This window comes from Scyliorhinus torazame, chromosome 6, assembly GCF_047496885.1.
Source record: "Scyliorhinus torazame isolate Kashiwa2021f chromosome 6, sScyTor2.1, whole genome shotgun sequence".
NCBI lineage: Eukaryota > Metazoa > Chordata > Chondrichthyes > Carcharhiniformes > Scyliorhinidae > Scyliorhinus > Scyliorhinus torazame.
In genome coordinates this window covers 141,546,360-141,572,973 of record NC_092712.1, presented here as the reverse complement: position 1 = coordinate 141,572,973, position 26,614 = coordinate 141,546,360, and the positions used below count along the sequence as shown (strand labels likewise).

At 46.1% G+C, this 26,614-nt stretch overlaps 1 protein-coding gene across 5 annotated transcripts in view; it reads left to right on the top strand.

Annotated features, from left to right (window-relative positions):
- The window catches only part of LOC140425043 (tensin-3-like), a 666,087-nt gene that overhangs the window by 439,402 nt on the left and 200,071 nt on the right, over nucleotides 1–26,614 (top strand). For all 5 annotated transcript variants that reach the window (XM_072508833.1, XM_072508834.1, XM_072508832.1 and 2 more), the window contains 2 exons: nucleotides 25,224–25,288; nucleotides 26,056–26,139. In XM_072508833.1, coding sequence (XP_072364934.1) covers nucleotides 25,224–25,288; nucleotides 26,056–26,139 — 149 coding nt within the window. The remainder of the gene's footprint in view (nucleotides 1–25,223; nucleotides 25,289–26,055; nucleotides 26,140–26,614) is intronic.

Sequence of the window (26,614 nt, the reverse complement as noted above, 5' to 3'; positions counted from 1 at the left end):
CCTAGCCTGTGCTGAATTAGCTGGTTTCAGCTGGGGCAACAGCGAATGAGTTGGGTGGTAGGGAGGTAAAAGTTGCACCGTGGCTGGTTTCTATGTCATAATAAAAGCAAAATACTGCAGATGCTGGAAATCTGAAATAAATCTGAAAATGCTGGATAGATGCAGCAGGTCTAGCAGCCTCTGTGGAGAGAAATAGAGTTATCGTTTCGAGTCCAAATGATCTTCCTTCGGTTTTGCAGACCAATCACTTAATCTATCCCTTTGAAGACTCTTTTTATCCTCCTCTAGACTTGTTTTTCTACCTATCAGCAGAAAATTTGGCTACTGTACAATTGATCCTTTCATCCAAGTCATATGGAATATCAATAATTGAAGTCACACCACTGATCCCTGTGGCACTCCACTAGTTACTGTTCGTCGTCCTGATAATTACCACATTATCCCAACTCTGTTTCCTGTTAGTTTGCCATTCATCTCTCCATGCTGATATAACACCTCCAACACCATAAACTCAGCAACACTAGTTCAGTTGATGGGTCACATGGACTCGAAACGGTAACTGTGTTTCTCTCTCCACAGATGCTGCCAGACTTGCTGAGTCTATCTCGCATTTTCTGTTTTTATTTCTGGCTTCTTTGTCATCAGGCAAGGAGCAAGAAATATCAACCAGATTCTTCTCCCTTATTGGCATGCTGGAAGGCACACCTGTGTGGAGACTGGATAAGGAAAACGTAATTTGAAAGAATTGAATGTCAGGGCTCATAAATAATGACCTTTTAGGCAAAGTGCTGCTGAGCTGCAAGCAATTGTGCCGGCACATCTAATCATGAATCACCAGTCAGGAAAAGAGGACAACACCTTCAAGAATCAATTGTGTTTATCAGTTTTGACTCTTGAGCCAAGTGCAATTTGGCATTGCATATCCAAGGTGCATTTGAAAGCTTTCTAAAATGGGTCCTTTTACTAAATGTGAAACTCAAAAGATGTTAACTTGCGAAACTAGTGAGGCAGTGTTTTAGACCATGAACATTTTCTTTGCATTTTTGCTCTCATGCTTCTATTTCCGTCAGTTTTCCCAGATTTAGAAGAAACCAAAGGTTGTTTCTCTGGACAGTTTGATTCTGCAGTTGTATTCCATTTGTGGTCCCTGTGCTGTTATGACAGTTTTCGCCACTTGTTGGTTATTTGTCCCAATCAAGTTGTTCATAACAACTGGTGCAGGCTAATATTTCTATCAGTCCCATTATGGCTAAGTGCCGAAGGTCATTTGCTGATGGAAAATGGGAGCAAGACTAGGCCATTCCATCCTTCAAGGATGCTCCACTGTGATCCTTTAATATAGACCACCCCTGCAAACCCAGGGGAAACGTCATCCCTTTGTTCAGTCTGTCCAGCCCTGTAAGTTTACGTGTTTCAAAGTTACTTTCTGCATTGGTTGTTCATTTCATTAAAGAGATACAAATTTTGGTCTGAGCCATCCGATATCAATATATTTTGTTTCCTGCTGGACTAATATCTTGGTCATTCATAAGAATCACTTAAATTGGTAACTACAGCCTGTGTATCCTGTCTTTTGCACTTTATAAAAAAAAGTAAAAGAGCACTTTGGTAGCTTGTATGATCCCTTCGTTTCCAAAGATTGCATAAATCATTGCTGTTCTTTCAGTTCTTCTTCAGTGGCAAATAAATCTGACCAATTAATGAGAAAAGACTTGGGGATATTAAAACCAATTTCCTCGGGCAATTTCTTGTCATCTTTTATTGGCAATTTCACTTTCTTCGGTGAAATTTATGCTTCCTCACTTGTCTAAATGGTAGTCTTCCTTACAAATCCATTCAATGAATGTTGATGCATTATTCAATATAACTGGCATCCAAGGCGAGCTTTATTCTCTCCTTACAAGCAGTACACATATAGGACTCGATTCTCCGGAAAGATTTCTAAGTGTGGCAGCGAGCAGAAACTGGCGCGAGCTTCCTGGGTGCTTGCCTCAGCGAGGCCGGCAACACTATTCAACATTAATTGGTCCACTTAACGAGGCCCCACGGCTTCTCACCACTAATAAAGGCTTAACAGCTGATTCGCCGGCCCCTCGTTCGCCAGCCCTCCTGTTAATAAGGTCGAGCAGCACTTAAATAGCTTTTGGACAGCCAGGCCCAGCCAGCCCCAGCCAGCTCGCAACAATGGCACCCAGGAGACCGGCCCCAAGATTCAGGGATGCTGATCTGGGCAGTCTTCTAGACACAGTGGAGGCAAAGAGGGATATCCTGCTCCCCCAAGGGTCTGTCACAGGGAAGCCAGTGCTGCCTGGGATGAAGTGGTGGCGGCTGTGAGTGTCGAGAGTGTGACAGTGAGGACTGCCCTCCAGCGTCTGAAAAAGGTCAACGACCGACACCGGGCAGCACAGGTGAGTTGACACCAATGTCTCCCCCCAAAGTCTTTTCTGTCCCCACGCGAACATCCACACACCCAACTCTCCATGTGACCCTCTCCCTTCAACCCCCCAACCCTTTTTCATCCCCCCCCCCCCCTTCCCCAAACACCACCATGGTGAACCACGCGTGTGGCTTACAACGTGTCTCCTCAGGAAAAGGTCTCCCACAAACATCAGGAGAGGGTCCAGACAGGCAGAGGGGTGCCGGACTTAAAAATTCTGACTTCCTTCAAGGAGCGGGCCCTGGGTGACTAGGGTGGCTGAGGACAGAGCGGTCACCAATGTGGAGGCGGGCGAACGCCTGAGAGGTGAGGAACCACCCGGCTCCACCCGGAGGACCTGTCACACATGAGTTGTTATTGACTTACTGACTGACCCATCCCTCGCAGTGACCAGATGTCCATTCTCTCACAGGCCCTCTAGCCAACGGTGCCGGCCCATCCCAGGTGGCACCCTCCCAGGAGAACATCCCGGAGGGGAGCTTCGAGGAATACACAATCGAGGCGTCACAGTTGTCATCCTCACCCTCCTCCAGAGCAAATCCACGCACCTCGGTGGGAAGTGTTAGTGGTCAGGGTTCTGGGACACAGTCTAGTGAGCACCACAAAGCTGCTGATGCACATCAGGTGGAGACGGGAACAACCAGGCGAGACAGCAGTCACTGGTCTGCTGGATCCCAGGACCAGCTGGGTCCCAGCCTGATGCTGAGCCTGTGGAAGAGGTCATCCCGGAGCTGATGGAGACGATAGGGTGCTGTCAGGACATTCAGAGAGAGATGTCAGCGACACTCCAGCAGATCTATGGGCGATCAAAAGAGTCCCAGAAGTTACGGGCGCAGGAAATGTCGCCGACAATGCGTAGCACCAAGGCCAACACCGCTAGGGTGGCAACCGCAGTAGAGAGCCTGGTGCATGATGTCGGCATCATTAATGAAGGTGTCCAAGGCATCGCGCAGTGGGTGACAGCCATGGTTCAGGATCTCGACAGAATGTCGGTCTCACTGGGTGATGTCACCCAGTAGCAGGCTGTCCTTGATGAGGTTCTGCGGGATATGTCCCGCCCACACATGGGAATAACTGAGGTGCTGCGAAGCTTGTCTCGGTTGCAAGTGGGTATTGCCAAACTGCTGCAGAGGCAGTGGGTTAGCCCTGCTGCCTCACGGCGCCGAGCACCCAGGTTTGATCCCGGCTCTGAGTCACTGTCCGTGTGGAGTTTGCACATTCTCCCCGTGTTTGCGTGGGTTTCGCCCCCATAACCTAAAGATGTGCAAGGTAGGTGGATTCGGCACGCTAAATTGTCCCTTAATTGGAAAATATTTATTGGGTACACTAAATTTATAATTTTTTTTAAAAAGGTGCTGCAGAGCAATGAGGATCTTCAACGAAGGCGTCAACACGATGCTGTGGATCATGGGGAACCGCCAGGGCTTGCAGAGTAAGATGATGCAGGGGCAGCCAGGGCTTAAACCAGCTGCCCCTCTGTCACAAGGTAAACCCCAGGGCCCTATGGGCACCAAGCGAGAGGAGAGGGCACTGAGTGCCCACCCGGACCAGTCCCATGGAGTGGCGACAGTGGCCACCAGCTCCTCCAGGTTCCACCCCTCTGATGAGGACGGGTCTCGCAGCCAGCACCCGTAACAGGGCGGTGCGGCTGTGCATGTGCCGCCGACAAGGGAGCTGGGGCCCTCTGGCCCCAGAACACCCAAAGTGTGCTTGGCAGGGCCATCGAAGGCCACTGGACGAGGTAAGCAGCTGGAAGCCTCCTCCTCAGATATGCATCCTAGGGACACATCTGAATGTAGCGGTAGAGTTGGGAGGGCAAAGAAGATCGAGGATAACTGAGAGCGCCGGGGAAGGCACCATTGGGAGAGTGGGGAATTGTGACACACAATAAACACCCTTGTGCACAACCAGTATGATGCCTCGTCATTTTCTTCCCGATGCGGCTGACCTCCGAACCCTTGTCCCATCTCTCCAGGCATCTCCAACCCCCCCGTGTGAACAGGTACACATGGTCCGGGGGTTGGCCTGATGATGTTGTGCGTGGTTGCTCCCCCGGTTGCGCTTCCAGCGCCTCCCCCCCCCCCCCCCCCCCCCCCCCCCCCCCCCCCCCCCCAACCCTCCCATGGTTGTTCTCTTTCCCCCCCCTCCCGCCCCTTGCACTGGGGTGGCAGGCTCAGCGAACCCGGGCTCTCTGATTGTGAGTCGAGATGGCTACTCACCTCCTTGGCTCCCCACAGAAGCCCTTCCGCCAGATTTACGTTTTTAAAAAGGAGTACTAATTGGCGTCAGCGTGACCACTTGCTGGGGTGGCCGGTGAATCACAGATATGGGGTGGCTGCCGGATATGGGATGGCTCCTGCTAATTGTATGGAAATAGGGCTTAAGTGGTGATAATTGATTTCTCGTCAAGCTATGGCGGGATCCCAATTTGGCCTAGGGGAGCGGGCCGGGTGCATCGCGTCTGGCACGGTTCTCGTTTTAGGCCTCTCCCGCTGTTTACTGGCGTCGTTTCGCTTGAACGAGAGCGCAACGAGGCTGGGGAATTGCGCCATACTTTTTCCAGATGGGATATCTGTTGATACTTTTTGAGAACCCTGGCTGATTTCTCTCCCTCCATCTATCCATCCAGCCCTTGCCCAAAAATGCTGACATTAATTGTTACAATCTTATTACAACCTGCAAATGAACTCCGCGAACTGGAAACAGGCTAGGAAGTAAGAATGAAATCTTCTAGTCTGCATGGTTTAGTGCAACATTGTGGATTGCCTCTATGCAACGAGGCATTGAGAAAATCATATCTCATTCAATCACAAACAAATCTCCTGCAGAATCAGTATGTAGGAAATAGAAACATAACAGAAGCCATTCAGGCCATCGAGCTTTTCCACCATGCCACTGGATCATGTATGACATGTACTTGTGTTCCACCTACCTTCGTAACCTGACCTAACAAAAATCTAGCATCCTCGAGTCTTCAAAATATCAATTTACCTATCAACCGTAGCCTTTAAGAGACAAAAGGTCCACATTCCCAACTTCTTTCATGTACTGTGCACTTTACAAATCTGTAGACGTGCTATTAAACTTTGCAAAGAATTCTGGCACATTACAGAATCAATACTTTTTTAAAAAATGTGTTAAGGTGCTTTGAAAACATCGTTGTATAATGTACAGCATTTGATAACACAGCTGTAGAGCTGAATATGGATGCGTTAATGTGACCACTGCATGTGGTTCAGGACACCTGGCAAAGCATTTTGTTCGTGCAGTTTTTTGAAATTAAAGAGCATTCAGTGGAGTAGAATGACCTATCAAATGAAGGTCAAGATGTTCTTTTTTGTGGGCTTAACTGTACTCACCGAAATTAACGTTTGTCATAAGATATTAAATCCTAAATTTCAAACTCATTTGTTCATTGCTTACCTTTTGTTTTAATTATTAGAAAAATGGTAATTTCTACTTTTACCATGCAATGAGATATAAATAAAGGGAATACTGTCAGGAGAATCACTTCATAAGCTTTCTCCTGGCAACTTTGCAAGAGTCATATGATCCTCTCCTATTCTCACACTGATCAATGATTAACGTTAGTATCTCATGGTTCCTTTTAGTGGAGCTGGACATCCTCTATAATAATTAACATTTGTGCAAAAGTGAAATGCTGGAGACGCCGAAAATCCAAACTACAAACAGAAAATGCTGGTAATAGCAGATTGGGCAGCATCTGTGGAGAGATAAAGGATGGAATTTTCTGTCCGTTCGCTGACGGCGAGTTTCCCTCCGGCGATGAGTGGCTTCAATTGGAAATCCCATTGACAGTGGCAGGAACAGAGAATCCCCCCATCAGTGAAAGGTGTAGCGGCGCTTGCCCCCGAGAAACGTGCAGCTGGGAGGCAGGGAATCCCGCCCAAAGTTGTTAGATCTTCAGGTCCGTGACTTTCTCTCCAAATGGGAAAAGGAATGTTCCAGCTTTGGAGCAAGTACAGATGCAGGGGAAGGGGGCAAGGCGAAAAAGGAAGAAAGAAAGGTCTGTGACTGGGTGCTGGACAAGGGCTATTAAATTACAAAAGAATGATGGTGCAAGGCAGAAGGCAACAAGTAAACAAAAGATGGGTCTTGACGAAATATAAGTAGTAACAGCAGAGTAATTGATAACAGCTGATATGGTTTTTTTTAAGTTAGCAATGGTTACATTTTGAAGCTGTTGAATTCTAATTACTTTAAATTGCATTACCCAAAGATGAGATGCTATTTCTCATGCTTATGTCAACTTTGGGACAGTGTAGGAGGCTGAGCACAAACAGGCCAAAGTAGGATAGAACTTAAATGAGAAGCAACCAGAAGGTCGGATTCCTGTTTTTGGAGTAAGTGGAGTAATCACCCAACCTGCCTTTGGTAATATGGAGGATAATTTGACAACTAATACAGTATGTGGAATTGAAAGCTGTGCAAGTAACTCACTGTTTCACCTGGAAAGAGCAATTGGGTCCCTGGATAATGGGAAGGGGAGACATAATGGGGCAGGTATTGCATCTCCTGCACTTGTAAGGGAAGATGCTGCGAGGTGAAGAGTGGATGAAGGTGTTGTGGAGGGAACAGTCTCTTTGGAATGCTGAAAGACGAAGGGAAGGCGTTTGGTAGCATCATCACCCTCGAGGTGTTTCTTTTCTGTACAGTTGGAATTTCCGTTTCTGCCTTTTTCTGTAGGCAAATGCTGAAGCCATTTCATACTCTGCAAGATCTCGCAAACTGCAGGGATATTAATTTTATTGTGCTCATGATTGAAGAGAGAATGTACATGACACTGGTCGAATTAAGTGCGATCGAATCATTAATGGCGACTTGAACCTGCAGAACAGGTAACAAGGGTCTTCATTTCGCATCTCCAAGCTCTGTTAAGAATACTGATTGCCGACTTCCGGTGGCGGCTATGGAGGAGTAAGTCGCACATTTGGTGGCTCTCGATCCAGTCGGACTTTTGGACCTTTTTCCCTGACTTTTTTGTACTTTTGAGCGCTAATTCGGAAGGCATAGGCACTCAGACACTGACTTCAGACACAGGTGTCTGGAATTAAGAAGCAGAAAGAATCGCAAACAGCTGAAGAAGTGGGCAAAAAAGGGTGGGGTCGAAGCTGCTGCTGAGGACAATATGGCCGATGTCCGGACCCCGGTGCAGACAGCCCAGCCAACAACAGAGCATCTGTTGAAGGTCACCTAAGAGGGCTTTATTGCATTGAAGCGGGACAGTTTAGACCCGATTCAGAAGTCTACCGAGCGCCTTGAGCATAGGCTGGATTCCCAGGATCATACGATCCAGAAGCTTGAAAAGGCGCTGGAGGAGCAGGAGGATCACCAAACGGTGGTGGAGGTGGAGAGGCTGAAGGACCAGCAAAAAAGGCTCCTGGAAAAGGTGGAGGACCTGGAAAATAGGTCTCATTGGCAGAATTTGAGAATCGTTGGTCTCCCAGAGGGGGATGAGGGAGAGGCTGCCGCAGCGCATGTGGCGGGCATGTTCCAGAAGCTGTTGGGAGATGATGTCTTCCCGCGCTCGGTGGAGCTGGACAGGGCGCACAGGGCGCTGGCGAGGCAGCCGCGAGCGGCCCCCCAAGTGATGGTGGTCCAGTTTCACAGGTTCCTGGCGCACGTGGAGCTGCCATTGGAATAACAGTGTCTTGCGCATCTACCAGGACCTGAGCGTGGAGATGGCCAGAAGAAGGGCAGCCTACAGGCAAGTCAAAGAGATTCCGTTTAAGAAGCAGGTGAAGTTTGGGCTGCCGTACCCGGCGCGGCTGTGGGTCACGTACGAGGGACGACACCATTACTTTGAGGAACCCGAGGGTGCGATGTACTTCGTCAAGAGAGAAGGGCTGGTGCCGAACTGAGGACGTTTTGGACTTTGGTTAATAAGACACTGAGCGATGTTTACACATTTTTCGGGTGCCATGTGTTTTTCTTTTTCTCTTCCTGGTTTTTCTGTTTCCCTCCTGTACTTGAGTTTTTGTTGGGATAAAAGAGGTATTTGGTGCTGGGGGCTTTCTGTGTTCGGATCGGGGCGGGGGGGGAGGTTGGAAGTGCCTGTTACTTATTCTATTTTATTTGATTTGGACTAGCGTTGGGGTTCTCTTTGTTTCTCGTTTTGTTTGTTTTTTTCCAGAGCAATTGCTCGAGGATGGCTGGTTTGGGGAAGTGGTGTTGATGGGTGGGGGGTGATGGGTCAGAGGGAACAATAGGTGGTAGACTTGTTGGCGCCGGAGTCGAGAGTCACCAAGCTAGCTGGGTGAGCTGGTCTATAGAAGCCAGGTGGGAGGTGTGTATTTAGTTAGTTTATGGCAGGGGTTAGGTTACAGGTTGATGTTGCTAGTGGGCGCAGGCGGGGGGGGTAGTTCTGCTGATGAGGGAGGGACTTAGGTGCGGGATCATGGATGAGGTCGGAGGTGGGGGCTGCCAGGAGGCGGGCCAGGCGAAGCGCGACACGGGCTGGGGGCGGCCCCAAGAAAGGGGATGGCTTATCGGCGGCGGGGGTGGGGGGGTGGGCACGGTGCCCCTCAACCAGGCTGATCACTTGGAACATTAGAGGGTTAAACGGGCCGGTAAAGAGGGCGCGTGTGTTCGCGCATCTGAGGGCGCTAAAAGCGGACGTGATAATGCTTCAGGAGACTCATCTGAAGGTAGCTGACCAAGTCAGATTAAGGAAGGGCTGGATTAGCCAGGTCTTCCATTCGGAGCTGGACACTAAAACCAGAGGGGTTGCGATTTTGGTCAACAAACGGGTGCAATTTAAGGCGGGAAGCACAATCTCAGATGGGGGAGACAGATTTGGCATGGTGAGTGGCAAGCTTGAGGGGATGAGGGTAGTCTTTGTCAATGTAAATGCCCCAAATTAGGATGATGTGGAGTTTATCAAGAGACCGCTGGGGAAGATACCTGACCTGGACTTGCACAGGCTGATTATGGGAGGGGATTTTAACACAGTCCTTGACCCCAGCCTAGACCGGTCATGTTCGAAAACGGGTAGGATGCAGGCAATGGCGAAAGAACTGAGGGGGTTCATGGAGCAAATGGGGGGGCTGATCCATGGAGGACTAGTCGGCCGACGGGGAGGGAGTTTTCGTTCTATTCACACGTCCATAAGGTGTATTCCCGAATTGATTTTTTTTCGTCATGAGCAGGGACTTGTTAGTGGGCGTGACGGATGTAGAATATTCGGCGATCGCTATCTCGGACCATGCCCCGCACTGGGTTGATCTGCAGGTCTGCAAGGAAAGTTTTCAGCGCCCTCAATGAAGGCAAGAGGTCGGTTTGTTGGCGGACAAGGCGGTGTGTGAGAGGGTGAGGAAATGTATGCAAAATTACCTGCAGGTCATTGACACAGGGGAAGTCTCAGCGGCAGTGCTCTGGTAAGCGCTGAAGGCAGTGGTGAGAGGGGAGCTGATTTCGATCAGAGCACATAGGGACAGGACAGCAGGGCAGAAATGGACCGACTGGTAAGGGAGATCTCACAGACAGGAGATACGCGGAGACCCCGAGGGCACAGCTATTAAGGGAAGGCTGTGGAGCAGCTTAGGACGGCGAGGGGTGCAATTTCGAGCACGGAGAAAGCCAGTAGAATGCTGGCACAGCAACTGAGGAAGAGGGAAGCAGCAAGGGAAATAGGGAAGGTAGTCGACGGGGGGGGCTTGTTAGAGGATCCGGCGGGGCTGAATAAGGTGTTCAGGGACTTTATAGCAAGCTTTACACCTCGGAACCCCCCCCCCAACCCAAGGCGGGAGGGGATGAGACGTTTTCTGGATGGACTGACCTTCCCAAAAGTGGGCAGGGGATTGGGTTGGGGGCCCCGATCAGGAGTGAAGAAATATTGGAGGGCTTGAGGGCCATGTAATCGGGTAAAGCCCCGGGGCCGGATGGGTATCCGGTGGAGTTTTACAAAAAGTTCTCCGAGATAGTGGGGCCGGTGCTGGTTAGCGTTTTTAATGAGGCAAGAGACAGACGGGTGTAACCCCCGATGATGTCACAGGCCACCATCTCCCTGATATTGAAACGGGACAAAGATCCGGAGGCATGTAGGTCCTTAAGGCCGATCTCTCTGCTCAACGTAGATGCTAAAATTCTGGCCAAGCTCTTGGCGGCTAGGATTGAGGACTGTGTGCCAGACGTCATTATGGAAGATCAAACCGGGCAAGGGCAGGCAGTTGGTGGCCAGCCTAAGGCAGCTGCTGAATGTGATCATGATGCCCCCGGAGAGTAGAGAGGTAGAGGTAGTTGTGGCAATGGATGCCGAGAAGGCTTTTGACCGGGTTGAGTGGGACTATCTATGGGAGGTGCTGGGGCGTTTTGGGTTCGGGGAGGGCTTTATCGACTGGGTCAGACTGTTGTACCAGGCTCCCGAGGCGAGTGTGAGGACAAACAGAACGACATCTGACTATTTCAGACTGTACTGTGGGACAAGGCAGGGTTGTCCCCTGTCCCCACTGCTGTTTGCCTGAGCAATAGAGCCGCTGGCGATTGCCCTAAGAGCTTCTAGGGGCTGGAAGGGGCTTGTACGGGGGGGAGGGGCGGGTGGAACACAGAGTTTCATTGTACGCTGACGACCTGCTCTTATGCATCACGGATCCACTGGCTGGGATGGATGAAATCATGGGAATCCTGAAGGAATTTGGCCGGTTCTCGGGATACAAACTGAACATGGCAAAGAGTAAGTTGTTTGTAGTCCAGGCGAGAAGGTTGAGGGGGCTGCCGTTCAGGCTAGTAGGGGACAGTTTTAGATACTTAGGGATACAGGTGGCGCGGGCCTGGGGCCATCTGCACAAGTTGAAGTTGTCTCGGTTGGTGGAGCAAATGAGGGTCGAGTTCCGGAGGTGGGATGCGCTCCCACTGACACTAGCGGGGAGAGTGCAGGTGGTTAAAATGACGATCCTCCCGAGATTCCTGTTTGTTTTCCAGTGTCTCCCCATTTTCATTCCGCTGTCTTTTTTCAAGAAGGTTAATAAAATGATTATGGGATTTGTGTGGGCGGGAAAGTCCCCGCGGGTGAAGAGGGTGATGCTCGAGAGGAACCGAGGGGAAGGGGGGCTGGCGCTGCCAAACTTCAGTAATTACTACTGGGCGGCCAACACAGCTATGATAAGGAAGTGGATGGTGGGTGCGAGGTCTGTTTGGGGGCGGGTGGAGGCCGCTCCGTGCGGGGGCACCAGTTTGGCAGCACTGGTTACGGCACCCCTGTCACTCTCGCTGGCACGGTACTCCACCAGCCCCATAGTGGTAGCGACTTTGCGGATCTGAGGCCAATGGAGAAGGCACCTGGGGGGAGTGGGAGCATCGGTTTTGATGTGTTGGGTGTTCTGGATCACATACAGGTCACCAACACTTGAAGTAGTACAACACTATTTTATTAAAAGGTTAACTATTTAAACATACTTGAACTGTGGGTAAATACGATACCAGCTTTAACTAAAGACCTTTGCCTTGTCCTAACCAGTTGATGCACTCAGCACATGGTGAATGTCTGTGTTGCAGGCTGTGAGCTCTGTGCTCCTAGCTAGCTGCTACTCGAATGAGCGGGAACTCTGATGTCCCCTGTCTTTATAGTGCGTGTGCTCTCACTGTTGATTGGCTGTGGTGTTGTGTATGTTGATTGGTCCCACTGTGTGTCCATCCGTGTGTGCCTGCACCATGATATACTGGTGTATATTATGACAGGTTTGGTCCCCAATTTGCGACAATCACCGGTTTGCCCCGGGGAATATGGACGGTGGGTTCCGAGCATGGCGGAGGACGGGGATTGAGAGCATTTGTTCTTGGAAGGGAGCTTCCCAAGCATGAGGGAGTTAGAGGAGAAATTCGGGCTGGCGAGTGGGAATGAGTTCAGGTACTTGCAGGTGCGGGACTTTTTACGCAGACAGATTCCGTCCTTCCCACGCCTGCCACTCGGGGACCCAGGACAGGGTAGTGTCCAGTGGATGGGTGGGGGAGGGGAGGGTCCCGGATATATATAAAGAGCTTATGGGAGCGGAGGAGTCACAGATTGAGGAGCTGAAGCTTAAGTGAGAAGAGGATAGGTGCGCCAGATGTTCGTGAGGGCCGGCGAACCATGTCCACATGTCCAAAACACAGGGGCTACTGGCAGGGGTTCGCGGATGTTATGTCCCGGGTACTGAAAACAGGGGTGGTGATGAGTCCAGAGGTGGCTATTTTTGGGGTTTCGGATGACCCGGGAGTCCAGGGGGAGAGAGAGGCTGACGTTTTGGCCTTTGCTTCCCTGGTAGCCCGACGACGAATTCTGCTGGCATGGAGGGACTCAAAACCTCCAAAGTCGGAGGCCTGGCTGTCAGATATGGCGAGCTTCCTCGGTCTGGAGAAAAGTTCACTTTGAGAGGGTCACTGTATGGGTTCGCCCGGAGGTGGCAACCATTTATCGACTTCTTTGCGGAAGATTAATCGTCAGTTGGGGGGTAACGTAGGTTAGGGGGGTAGTTAGGCTGGTCCTTGTAGGAGAGGAGCTAGTTTTCTTGCACCATAATTGTTTCTTGCACATTGTTTTATATTATTGTTGTTTATTGTGCCAAAATGTCTTAATAAAATTGTTTATCAAAAAAAATACTGATCGCCCGCAGGACTGTAACAAAATGTCCGCTTAGATTTATGTGCCCAAATTTGCACTGTAAAAGATAACTTCTGTACGGTTCCAGCTGTTTTCTTAGTACCTTGTGAGAAAATGTTAAATTAATGACCAGTGCACAACATGTTAAATGCTTTGCGAGAGTGGGGAGACAATGTAAGCCATCCGATTTTTGGTGAAATGCTATGCCTAAAGTGAGAATCGGTAACAGACCCGTGGAGCAAATCTTAGATTTTTAAATCCGTGATGTTCAAGAGGTGCAATCTTATAAGGATGTGCAATTGTTATATGTTCTATCGCAATATCATCCTGGGAATAATGTTCCATTTCCTGTTCTGTTTTCTGCTACAGCCACCTTTTGTGTTGGCTTTCATGGGAACACTGCGACAAATTGTCTGCAATCTCCCCTGCTCTCTTTGAAGTTGTGACTGATTTTTGTCACTGCTTGCACTTCTGAGGAGAGAAATGGGGAAGTCTGATTTAAATTGCAAACCTCTTCTCAGATAACACAGAGGTTGGACGTTCTAGTCAGGTTAGATGTGACGCAGTTGGTTAACTGGTGGGCTGACAGTAAGGCAATGATTGGAACATAAGTTGCAGGGAACATAAGTTATAGGTAGTGGTGTGGCTATGTCAAATCCTTTCTGTGTGGTTGTTCATTCTGGTTCAGTCTCCAATTAAAGGTAGCATATAGTGCTTTTGTGCGCCCAATTAAACAAAAGATTAAAGTAACAATTTGGACACTTCATGCTATTGTTCCTTTTTTCCCTCAGCAACGCCAGAATGAATCATGCAGAAGTATAAATCTGAAGATTTGTAATTTCATTAACATAAATTGGAAAAGTTCTTGCTTGCTCTCAATGGCAATTACGGTGCTGCCATATCTCTTATGGGGGGCTTCCAGGCAGGGGTCTCTTACACTGTCTCTGCAATTTCAAGAGTAAAATTATAGCTGGATTATGATTTTGTGACCTCCGCTCGAAAGCATGGGGCTGGATTCTACACCACATCGGGAACTCCACTCCTGGTGGTGGGCGGCAGAGAATACAGCGCGATCAAAAAACAAGATCAGCGCCGATACTCTGGTCCTCCTGCTGGCATTGGGATCGAGATTTGCCATAGGGCGGATGCCAATGCGTCGTTAAAATCCATTTGAAATCTATTAACAGGCTGGGCACCATATTCTCCGGGAGTATGTGATTCTCCGCTCCTGGGCCAGGAATCACACGGATGAGAATTGGTAAATGTATTGACAGCCATGGCCCGACAGTGGGCCAAAGGGGTAACTCTTAAAGGGAGTTGCCCCTCAAGTCCATCAGAGGGCTACCCCTCTCTCCTCTCTTCCCCCCCCCCCACCTCAGTGCAAGACCTGCCTTCCCACTCCCACCAGATCCCCTACACCAGAGACCCCCTAATTAAATACCCCACCCCCATAAGAGAGACCCATGCCTGGAAGCCCCCCCCATAGAATCATACAACTTACAGTGCAGAAGGAGGCCATTTGGTCCATCGAGTCTGCACCGGTCCTTGGAAAAAGCACCCTACTTAAGCCCATGCCTCCACCATGCTTAAGACCACACCTCTACCCTATCCCCGTAATCGAGTAACCCCATCTAACCTTTTGGACACTAAGGACACTAAAATTTAGCATGGCCAATCCACCTAATCACATAATTTGACTGTGGGAGGAAACCGAAGCATAGAACATTACAGCGCAGTACAGGCCCTTCGGCCCTCGATGTTGCGCCAACCTGTGAAACCACTCTAAAGCCCATCTACACTATTCCCTTATCGTCCATATGTCTATCCAATGACCATTTGAATGCCCTTAGTGTTGGCGAGTCCACTACTGTTGCAGGCAGGGCATTCCACACCCTTACTACTCTCTGAGTAAAGAACCTACCTCTGACATCTGTCTTATATCTATCTCCCCTCAATTTAAAGCTATGTCCCTCCGTGCTAGACATCATCATCCGAGGAAAAAGCACCCGGAGGAAACCCACGCAGACAGGGGGAGAAAGTGCAAACACCACACAGACAGTAACCCGAGGCTGGAATTGAACCCCAGTCCTTGGAGCTGTGAGGCAGCAGTGCTAACCACTGTGCCAGCGTGCCATAAGAGAGACCCCTGCCTGGAAGCCCCCATAAGAGAGATCCTGTCTGGAAGTTATAAAGCAGTGCAGACAGAGGGCAGTGAAAAAAAAATCACTGCTTTAAAGCTCTGTGCAATACACCTGCTGGCTCAGACACACGAAGCGCCAACTGTCGATTCCTGGAAAGAGAAAACCACTCAGCTGGGTTTAAACCCGCTCAGATCTTTGATCTGCAAGCCTTTCATTAATTTCTCAGTGAAATTGCTTTCCATTCTCTGCGATTGACAGTTTCTACACACCCAACGGTCTGCATTGTTTCATTCATCTCCCTTCAGCTTGTGTGGCTTTGAAGTAGTCAGCTGTGAAACTAATAGAAACCACTTAACCGTCTATACTGTGGTCCAGGAGCTCTCAATCATAGCTAAATGTTTATAAACATTGTGGTTAGTTTCACAGCTGACTACTTCAAGCTGTGGGGGGGGGGGTTGAATTGCGTTGCAGAGCCAGACCCCGCTATTGTGCCACCCGCTCAAAATGGCGGCCCGATAGCAGGATTCCCTCTGGAATCCTTTGCAATCCTCGCCATGCATAAATTTGCATGGCAAAGGAATGGGGCTCGCTGGGAGCACAAATCAGATGTGATTTAGCTCTGGCAAGAGAATCCTGCCCATGTTCAGTGAGAACACAGCTGTGTTTTGCTATTGTTATGGGCGAGGCGTTTTCAGAACCCCAAAATGTATCATGGAGTTCAACCAACCTCTCCCTTGAATGGATTTGTTGCTTTTCTTAGCACACAGCTTTTTCCCTCGGAGTGGGATTACAATTATGGACACGTGGGTTTTTAAACACAAAACACTGTTTATTCCATGAACTCAACTTCCCATCTTAAGTAAACATTGGATCTCTTAACATCCCTTACTTCAAAGATAACTCAGAAAATATTGCAACAGTAAATAATTCCTTAAAATGTTCCTTCAAACTTCCAAGAGACTTACCACCTTTAAACAAAATCACATCAGGTTAAAGGTTTTACTATTATGAGTTTAAATCACCCAAATGATCCAGAGATGGTCTTTCATGGCAGAGATCCAGCTCCACTGCAAACACAGACACTCTTCAAGCTCTTTTCCTTTTTTCCCTCAGCAACTGCAAAATGGCTGACCTGACCTCAGCTCCACCCACTCTCTGACATCACTGTTTTCTTAAAGGTACATTGCTTAAACATCCATGTCTTCAAGGTACTCTCACATGACACCTCCCCCTCCCCAAGAAAAAAAACCCCATCAACTTCAAGATGGTTTCATTTTTCACTTTTGCACCATCCACGAAGAAATGTACACAGTAAATATACCTTTTCGTTTTTTTAAAAAACAACACATGCAAACAGTTATTTCTTCTTCCTCCAACCGAAATCCTTCTCGATTGACAGTCTCTTTGAACAAAGTCTCTGCACGATCCATCCATTCCTCTACCCCTCGGCATTTCTCTTCAGAATCAGATACTTTAGTTCAATCTGACCACAGAGCCCCTTGCAATTCTCCAATACAGGAGCATTGGTGATCACAGCTTTCAGGCAGACAAATGCCTGTTGAAAGTCCGCTGTCCATTGAAACTTTTTCTTTAGCAAGTCCATCAGTGGAGTTATCGCGCCACAAAACTTTTGCACAAAGGTTCGATCAAATTCATTCATGCTAAGAGATCGCATTGCCTCCCTTCGTCTTGACGGTATCGGAAACTCCTCAAGGAAAGTGATTCGGGCTTCTCTAAATTCACTTTCGGCTAGATTCATCACCAAGCCCGCCACCTGAAGTCGATTGAAGAACTTCATACGATGGTTTAAATGTTCTTTCCATGTCTGGAAGTTGGAAATAGAAGCAGATTGTCCCACTTTCTCCATGCAATCCTTCAATGGTGGGACAGGATAAGAGCCCGTTCTTGTAACTGCATTCACCTTTCTATAGTCCACACACAACCGCTGGGTACCGTCTGGTTTAGGTACCATCACTATGGGTGAGCTCCATTGGCTGCAACCCACTTCAATTATGCCATTCTTCAGCATACTCTCAATCTCTCTTGTTAACCTGTGCCAATTTTAAAGGATTAAGTCTATATGGATGTTGTTTGATAGGAACATCTACATCATGTATAGCCATTTTAGTACTTCTCAATTTATCTCTACCAACTTGCCCATGTGATATCAATAACTCTTTCAGGTCAGTTTGTTTTTCCTTTGGAAGGTAACTTAACAATTCATCCCAATTTTTAAGAACATCCTCATTTTCCAATTTAATTTGAGGTATGTCAAATTCGCAGTCATGTGGATTCGATTTGTAATTTGAGTTAGAATCATTAAAACCTCCTTTTTCTCTCCTTCCCTTTCAAAGTACCTTTTAAGCATATTCACATGACACACTCAGTGAGTCTTCTATCTGGTGTTTTTACCACATAATTCACCTCACTTAATTTCCTTTCAATCTGATACGGTCCACAAAACCTAGCTTTTAAAGGCTCCCCTACCACTGGTAACAACACTAAAACTTTATCCCCACTGGCAAAACTACGAACTTTGGATTTCTTGTCCGCTACCCGTTTCATCACATTTTGTGCAACTTTCAAATGTTGTCTAGCCAATTCACCTGCTCTATTTAATCGTTCCCTAAAATTTGACACGTAACCCAATAGTGTAATTTCCGATTTCTCACCCACCAATTTTTTCTTAATTTAAGTAGTCCTCTTACCTCATGACCAAAAATTAGTTCAAAAGGACTAAATTTGGTAGACTCATTAGGTGCCTCCCTAATTGCAAACAATACGAATGGGATTCCTTTAATCCCAATCCTCTGGATAATCTTGACAATACGCCCTCAACATTGTCGTTAATGTCTGATGCCTCCTTTCTAATGCTCCCTGCGATTCTGGATGGTATGCAGTTGATTTAAATTGTTTTATTCCGAAGCTATCCATAACGTCTTTGAATAACTTTGAAGTAAAATTTGTTCCTGGATCCGATTGTATTTCTGTGGGTAGTCCATATCGAGTAAAGAATTTAAGTAACTCCTCCACAATCCTTTTAGCTGTAATATTACTTACTGGAATGGCCTCTGGAAACCTAGTAGACACATCCATTACAGTCAAAAGATCTTGATTCCCACTTTTTGTTTTAGGAAGCGGTTCTACACAATCGATTAGGACATTTGTAAAAGGTTCCTTAAATGCTGGAATGGGTATTCAGGGCGCTGGTTTTATCACTGCTTGAAGTTTCCCTATCACTTGACATGTGTGACATGATTGACAAAATGTAACTACATCTTTATGCAGTCCAGGCCAATAAAAATGTTTTTGGATTTTAGCTTGAGTTTTCCTTATTCCCAAATGACCTCCCACTGGTACCTCATGTGCAACTCGCAACACCTCCTTTCTATACCCTCCCGGCAATACTACTTGATGAACTTCAGCCCACTTTTCATCCGCCTGCATATGTACAGTCTCCATTTTCTCATCAAGACATCATTTTTATGGTAATTACACTCCGGTATACTCTCAAATTCCTCTTCCGTATATGCTTTCTGATATATCCATTTTATTTCTACATCTTTCTGTTGTAATTCCGCCAATTTTCCTGAACTAAAAATATCCGCCTCATCCTCCATCTGTTCTTGTTCTTTTTCAACCATCTGATCAAAAGTCTGATAATTGCACTTCAACTTCATCTTCACTCTTTGATTTCTCCTCTTGTCTTAACCTGTGACTTTGCGACCTTGTTACTACACAATCCGGAAAAATCCCAGGATATTCGTCCTTCAACACTTCAGTTGACTGATTTTCCACTGGCTTATCAACCACAGTCGGCATCACTCCCACCTGCGATCCAGCTATATCATTACCCAAGATAAACTGTATTCCTGGACAAGATAGTTTATCTATTACTCCTACTACCACTTCACCACTCTTCACTGGACTTTCCAACCTTACCTTATATAACGGAACGCTACTTCTTTCACCCTGAATTCCAAATATCACCACCTTTTCTGGCAACATTCTTCCCAAACCACATAATTCCTCATCTCTTACCATTAAAGATTAACTAGCCCCTGTATCTCTTAAAATTGTGACTTCTTTACCTGCTCCTCCTGATACACATGAGTAAACTTTACTCACACAAGTAAATTCTTTAAAAACCTCTGGCACCTTCTTAACAATTACTTCTTGAACAGGCCGTACAATCGTTTGCACCTCCTTCGCTTCCCTTGGGCTTTCCTTTACCACTCTAACAAACCCCACTGTCTTATCCTGTTTTACCACATCAGCCTTCACAGTGCTTTTCTTCAACCACCAATACTGTGACTTTATATGGCCTAGTTTATTACAGTGAAAACATTTGAAACTTTTCATTTCTTTTCCACCCTCCTGGATTTCTTTTTTAATCTGAGGTACACTCTCTTTATTGTCTCCCATCAGATCACCTTTACCTTTACCACTTGAATATTTCTCATGTCCCCAGTTTCTATCCCTCACCGGCTGAAACTAATGTCGCAAACCAATCTTTGATTTATGAACTAATTCATAATCATCTGCCATTTCCGCTGCTAATCTCACAGTTTTAACCCTCTGTTCTTCCACATGAGTTCTCACTACATCAGGAATTGAATTTTTAAACTCCTCAAAAAGTATAATTTCTCTGAGAGCTTCATACGTTTGGTCTATTTTCAAAGCCCTTATCCACCTATAAAAATTACTCTGTTTGAGCCTTTCAAACTCCATGTATGTTTGACCAAATTCTTTCCTTAAATTTCTAAACCTTTGTCTGTAAGCTTCAGGCACTAGCTCATATGCAGTGAAGATGGATTTATTCACCTCCTCTATGTTCCAGATACCTCCTCTGGTAATGATGCAAACACTTCACTAGCTCTACCTACCAGCTTTGTTTGAATCAGTAACACCCACATGTCCTGTGGCCATTTCATTTGTTTAGCTACCTTCTCAGATGAAATGAAAAAGGCTTCCACTTCCTTCTCGTCAAACCTTGGCAATGCTTGGACATATTTAAATAGATCCCCACCAAGCCTTCGACTATGATGCTCTTTCTCACTAACCTGATCACTATCATCCAACAGTACGTTTCCCTTTACGTCTGCCAATTTTAACTGATTGTCATGTTTCATGGCCATTTTCTGAAGTTCAAACTCCCTCTCTCGATCTTTTTCCCTGATCTGTATCTCCCTTTCTTTTTCTTTTTGTTCTGCTCGGGCTATTCTTTCTTTTCTCCTTTCTTCTCTCTCCTTTTCTTTTTCCTCTCTCTCTCTTGCTCTTTCTTTTTCCTCGCACTCTCTTTCTTTTTCCTCCCTCTCACTCTCGTATGACAGCCGCTTTAATTCTTTCTCATGTTCCATTTGTTTAATTTGCAACTGAATTTTTGCCATTTCCAATGAGTCAAACTCGATCTCAGGCAACTTTAAATGCTTAACCACCGCCATAATTACCTCATCTTTTCGCATTTTGTCAACTGCAATGTTCTTGCCAAATCTAACAGTCAGCTTTTCGTTTCTGTCCGTAAAGTACTATGTGTGACATTCTCCACCCCCAAAACCTTCTGAGCCTCTGAAAGAGCCATTGTTCACAACACTCTCCCCACTTAAACTAAAATACCACATCGGAAAAGTAACAATCCTTCGCTATCTTTAAGTTCACAAAAGCCAATCTAATAGATAGACTTTTATCCCGGACGAGCCCCCAATTGTTATGGGCGAGGCGTTTTCAGAACCCCAAAATGTATCATGGAGTTCAACCAACCTTTCCCTTTAATGGATTTGTTGCTTCTCTTAGCACACGGCTGTTTCCCTAGGTGTGGGATTACAATTATGGACACGCGGGTTTTTGAACACAAAACACTGTTTATTCCATGAACTCAACTTAACATCTTAAATAAACATTGGATCTCTTAACACCCCTTTCTTCAAAGATAACTCAGAAAATATTGCAACAGTAAATAATTCCTTAAAATGTTCCTTCAAACTTCCAAGAGACTTAACATCTTTAAACAAAATCACATCAGGTTAAAGGTTTTACTGTTACGAGTTTTAATCACCCAAATTATCCAGAGATGGTCTTTCATGGCAGAGATCCAGCTCCACTGCAAACACAGACACTCCCCAAGCTCTTTTCCTCAAAACTGCACTGCAAAACAAAACTGCAAAATGGCTGACCTGACCTCAGCTCCACCCACTCTCTGACATCACTGTTTTCTTAAAAGGTACATTGCTTAAACATCCATGTCTTAAAGGTACTCTCACATGACACTAGCATGCCTCAAAGCTGAATAATCTACTGAAAAGTCACAGTGAATGTTGCCATGGGAAGAATGGCAGTTTGACTATGTGTGCTGTTGGCATGCCCAAACCCTTCGCAGTCTACAGTTGAGGACGAGTACAAAGAATGAAGTGAGAGTCAGTATGTTCCTTTTTTCCCCAGCCTGCTCTTTTAGTTATCCTGTCAACTGAATCCAGCAAAATAATGAGTGATGCTGCCCATTGTTCTGTTTCTTATCTGACATGGAAGTCTTCAGGCCCCAGAGTATCCGCCTGTGCTATTTTCCATCAGTTTATGCATCTTCAAGATCAGTTTCAGAGAAAATGAACCATTAACATTGAATGGTTACTTGATAAGAGGGAAAATAAAATAATTGGCAGCATGATGATGCTATTTAACAATTAAGTTTCATTGAATGGGAACTGTTCATGCACATAAGGAAATAGGCAAATGCTATGATGATAGATCATCTGTTCCTGGAATGCTAGAAAGCCTTCTTACAATAATTTCTACTGTCATTGCCTTTTACAGGACAACCTGCATAGATTGTGTCCATGCAATAAAGACATATTTGGCAGAATGCCCCAGATTTCTAAACAATTGAGCTGAGATATCGCGCATCTAGTTAAGATGGGTGTTGGGGCTTGCCTATTCTAAATGTTGTAGTTCAAACGTTTACAATTTTTAATTTGATTCGGAGGTTTTTATTTGCTCATTTTTGCCCTTTATTACTTTGAAAATACTTCTCTATATATCTATTTTCCAAAAAAGCTCAAATCTATGTTGGCAATATTTGAATTGGAAAGAAAGGCTTAATTAGTTTGTCAAGCAATGTTTTGTTTGTAACAGAGTTTAATAATAGATTTGACCTGGAGTTGGAAAATATTTGCATTGTTAGGAGTCATGCAATCAAAATGTGAAGACTTTTCAACCATAAAAAAGTAATTCAACATTAGGAGAGTAGCTTCTTAATTCAATTAGACCCTTTTACCCTGGATCTTTTATTTTTTATTTGTTCATGAAATATGGGTGTCACTGGCTAAGCCAGCATTTATTGCCCATCACTAACTGTCCATGAGAAGGTGGTGGTGAGCTGCCTTCTTGAACCGTTGCAATCCATGTGGTATATGTATACTTCTAGTACTGTTAGGGAGGGAGTTCCAGGACTTTAACCCAACAACAGTGAAGGAAGAGGGATATAATTCCCAATCAGGTTGCTGTGTGGATCAGAGGGAACTTGTAGGTTGTGATGGCCCTGTGCATCTGCTATCCCTGTCCTCCTAGGTGGTAGACATCGGGGGTTTGGAAGGTGCTGATGAAGGATACTTAGTGAGTTGCTGCAGTGCAACTTGTAGTTGGTACAGACTGCTACCACAATGCGTCAGTAGTGGAGGGAGTGAATGTTTAAGGTGGTGGATGGGGTGCCAATCAAGTGGGCTGCTTTATCCTGAATGGTGTCAAGCTTAGTGTCGTTAGAGGTTCACTCATCTGGGCAAGTGGACAGTATTCCATCACACTCTTGAATTGTCCATCATACTCCTGAATTGTGGGGGAAGAGGCTTTGGGGAGTCGGGAGGTGTCTACAGGTTTGAGTGAGAGATGCAATATAGCTCACCAAATTTTTCGGGCTGGATTCTCCATTGAGCGGCTAAGTGCCGGCTCGAACGGAGAATCCGTGGGAGGTTTACACGGCAAGAATCGGCGCCGAACCCTCACCGATTCTGGGACCGATGGGCTAGCAGCAGCGCCGGATGATGCTCCCGGCTCCCGCGCCGAGAATGGGCAGATCACTGACCGTGCGTGCGCATGGCTGACGACCTGCAGCAGTCGCACTGTACAACATGATGCCGGCGTTGCGCGGACCTGACCCACCATCCGCAACCCCACAGGCCACCCCCCACCAGTCCCCCCAGCCCTTGCAGAAGCCCCATCGGCCAGCGGCACAGAGCCCGGCCGAGTGTGATGGCGTGGACACAGTCTGCAGCCGCCACGCCAGGTTCCCGACTGCTAAGACCACATGTGTCCCGCGCCGTGAGAAACGGTCCATCAGGGCCAGCCGATGACGCACCGACGCCGTTGCAACGGCACGTGGCGCCGTGACGCCATTTCCGAGAGACGGAGCATGGCTGACCGGCACTGGCCCCGATTTGGGCATCGGAGTCGATTCTCCGCGCAATCGCCAATTACGATATCGGCGTCGGACAATGGAGAATCCCGCCCGTTATCTCTGGATCAAGCTGCAGCTGACTGAGAAAAATACACAGGGTCGGATTTGCCAGCTGTTCACGTGGGCGGGGAAGTCTGATCCAACGCTGGAACACGGGGCTCCCAGTGACCAGGGGGGCTGTCAATGGGATGGGAAATCCCGTTGACAACGGGGGAACAGTAGATCCCGCTGGCGGGCCACCTCCCCTGCTGTGGGGTCGTCGCTAAATCCCGCCCACTAAATCTGCTTGACCTGCCCGTGTGTCGATGACAGGATTATCTGAAGGGCTGGTCACTCTGAAATCAGAACTTTTTTCTTAATTATGCATGCATTTAACACTTTGGCAGATTATCAATTTGATGAAAAATTTCAAATAATGCTCTACAACTTACAGAGGAAACATATTTTCCCTAAAATAATTACACTTCCAAGTGTGCTGTTTTCCTTGGGGATATTTTTGTACAGTTAGTTGTGCAGTAAGCATTGTGCTGAAAGTTTGAAGTAAGAAAGGAGCTAATTGTTCATTTAGATCTTTATTTTACATTGAAGCATTGCATTTACAAGAAACAAAGCAGTGGATTTGAAGAAGGGTTTCGCTGCTAGCCTAGTAGTTGGTGCTCAGCCTACATGGTTACTGGATTTTAAGGTCCTCAACACTTCAGTTGAGGAAAGGAAGGATTTTAATTAGCCATCATTCCCATTCTTGATTTTAGTCCCTGTTAGATTTGAGTACTAAAATTTAAGCTTAGCTGTGATGATGTCCTGGTCAAATAACCTGCCATCTCGGTCCGTGCATGCTGAATGGCCATTTCAGTCATGTGAGAGCAAGGAAGCATGTGCCATACATCTGCTTCAATCTAGTCCTTATTTTGAAATAATGAAGGAGCAAAGTTCAAAATATGTAAAGTCTGACTGGTATAAAATATCAGAAGCTTTATAAAAGACTTGAGGCAAAATCTCATAAACTGGGGTAGAAATGATGCAATTGCTCAGAACGTGGTGCCAAGAGTTCATTTCTAACTGTGTTGAAGTGGGAATTCTTTGCTCTGATTGAAAGCTTTGGATGTTCAGTCCTATTAAAATCAGATAACATTTAAAGCTGTTAAGTGAATACTTTCATGCCTAGTTTACTCATTTCAGTCAGTTTGCAAGCCAACAGTTGGATCGTAACATAAAATCTCTAATTAATCCGATTGTAAATTAACAAAATCAGCTATAATTTAGCAATGCAATGATGGGGAATTAACTTTCCTGGGAAATTATCTTTTCATTTGATAAAATTCATTTTCAGTGCTCTTTTAATCTTCACTCAATTATTGTTGTAATGGTATGGACTTTTTATTTCAATCATCGTCTTGTTGCAAAAGACACTTTTAGAGAGAAATCTTCCATCCACAGCTAAACAGGGGTAAACAAGATCTCCCAGTTTCATCTTGTGCATACTCCTTAAACATCTAAACATCATTGTGACAAATGATGGAAACCGCGAGTGCATCTCGTCTAGCAGCCTTCCTTTTGGGTGGCAATTGGAAACTGTGTTTTACCTGTGCAATTTCTTTTTTCTAGGGAGGCAAAGGGAGAATAGGAGTGGTTATTTCATCGTACATGCACTTCACCAACATTTCTGCAAGGTAACAAGCTCAAACTGAATGATACTCTGAGCATTCTACAGTTTATACAGTCTTCAGAATTTACAGGTTTGCTTTCTTTCCCGTCTGAACTTTGAAGATGTAAGTGCAAAGCTTTTTGTTTGCTTGCAGAACTTACTATTTTTACACTCCCTTTTACACTTCACCCATCTCATTTTCAGGATTTATTCCCTTTGTCCCGACCTGATGCTGCACAACTGACACCTACTAAAAGAGATGACAGGCATATGATATATTCCACACCTAGATTCACCTGTGCCACTTCTTTATCTCTAATCTCTAATAATCTTTATTGTCACAAGTAGGCATACATTAACACTGCAATGACGTGACTGTGAAAATCCCCTAGTTGCCACACTCCGACGCCTGTTCGGGTACACTGAGGGAGAATTCAGAATGTCCAAATTACCTAACAGCACACTTTTGGGACTTGTGGGAGGAGATAGGAGCACCCGGAGGAAACCCACGCAGCCACAGGGAGAATGTGAAGACTCCACACAGACAATGACCCAAGCCGGGAATCGAACCCGTGCTGTGAAGCAACACTGCTAACTACTGTGCTACCATGCCACCCACACTTCAGGTCCAAAACATTGTAAATGGCTTAATTATCCAATTTTTCTGCTATCTGTCTGAGCAGCAGCCTTCATCACTCTCTAACTGTTTTGTCTCTTCAGCATTCCTTTTGCCCTATGTCGTCAGCTGCTGATTATTCAGATATCACACTTCTGAACCTTTTGTTGTTACAGCGCTGATCAAGCTCTTGACAGGTTTGCTATGAAGAAGTTCTATGACGATAAAGTTTCTGCCTTAATGCAGCCATCACAAAAGCGGTAAGTCGGTGCACTTGTTTTATTTGATCCCAGTTGAGTTTTTATTTATCATTAATAGTTTATCCTGTTGTCAAATCTTTCATCGTTACTATAGTAAATTGTTTTAGTGGATATGTAGAAGAAAATTTGAGACTCCTAGGTCTCAAGTGGAATTTAATTTTGTAGGAAGTTAAGCAGCCAGGATGAAGTTTTATCTCCTCCATCTTTATTATAAAGAAAGATGAATTCAAAGTCGATAGCTTTTTTATGCTTTATTCTATAAAGGGTTGACATTGAATTTTTTTCAAATAAATTAACATTATGGGTCTTTTTATTTTCACTAGTTCCCTATTAAGTGAGTTACTAATATATAGCAGTGGTGCACACATCTGGAGAGTGACGAGAGGCAGCTGAAATGACCTCAGGAGGACTGTTCATGTTCTCTTCCTGCTTGTTTTAATATTCATTGAATTTTCAAAATGTTAGCGCTGTCACG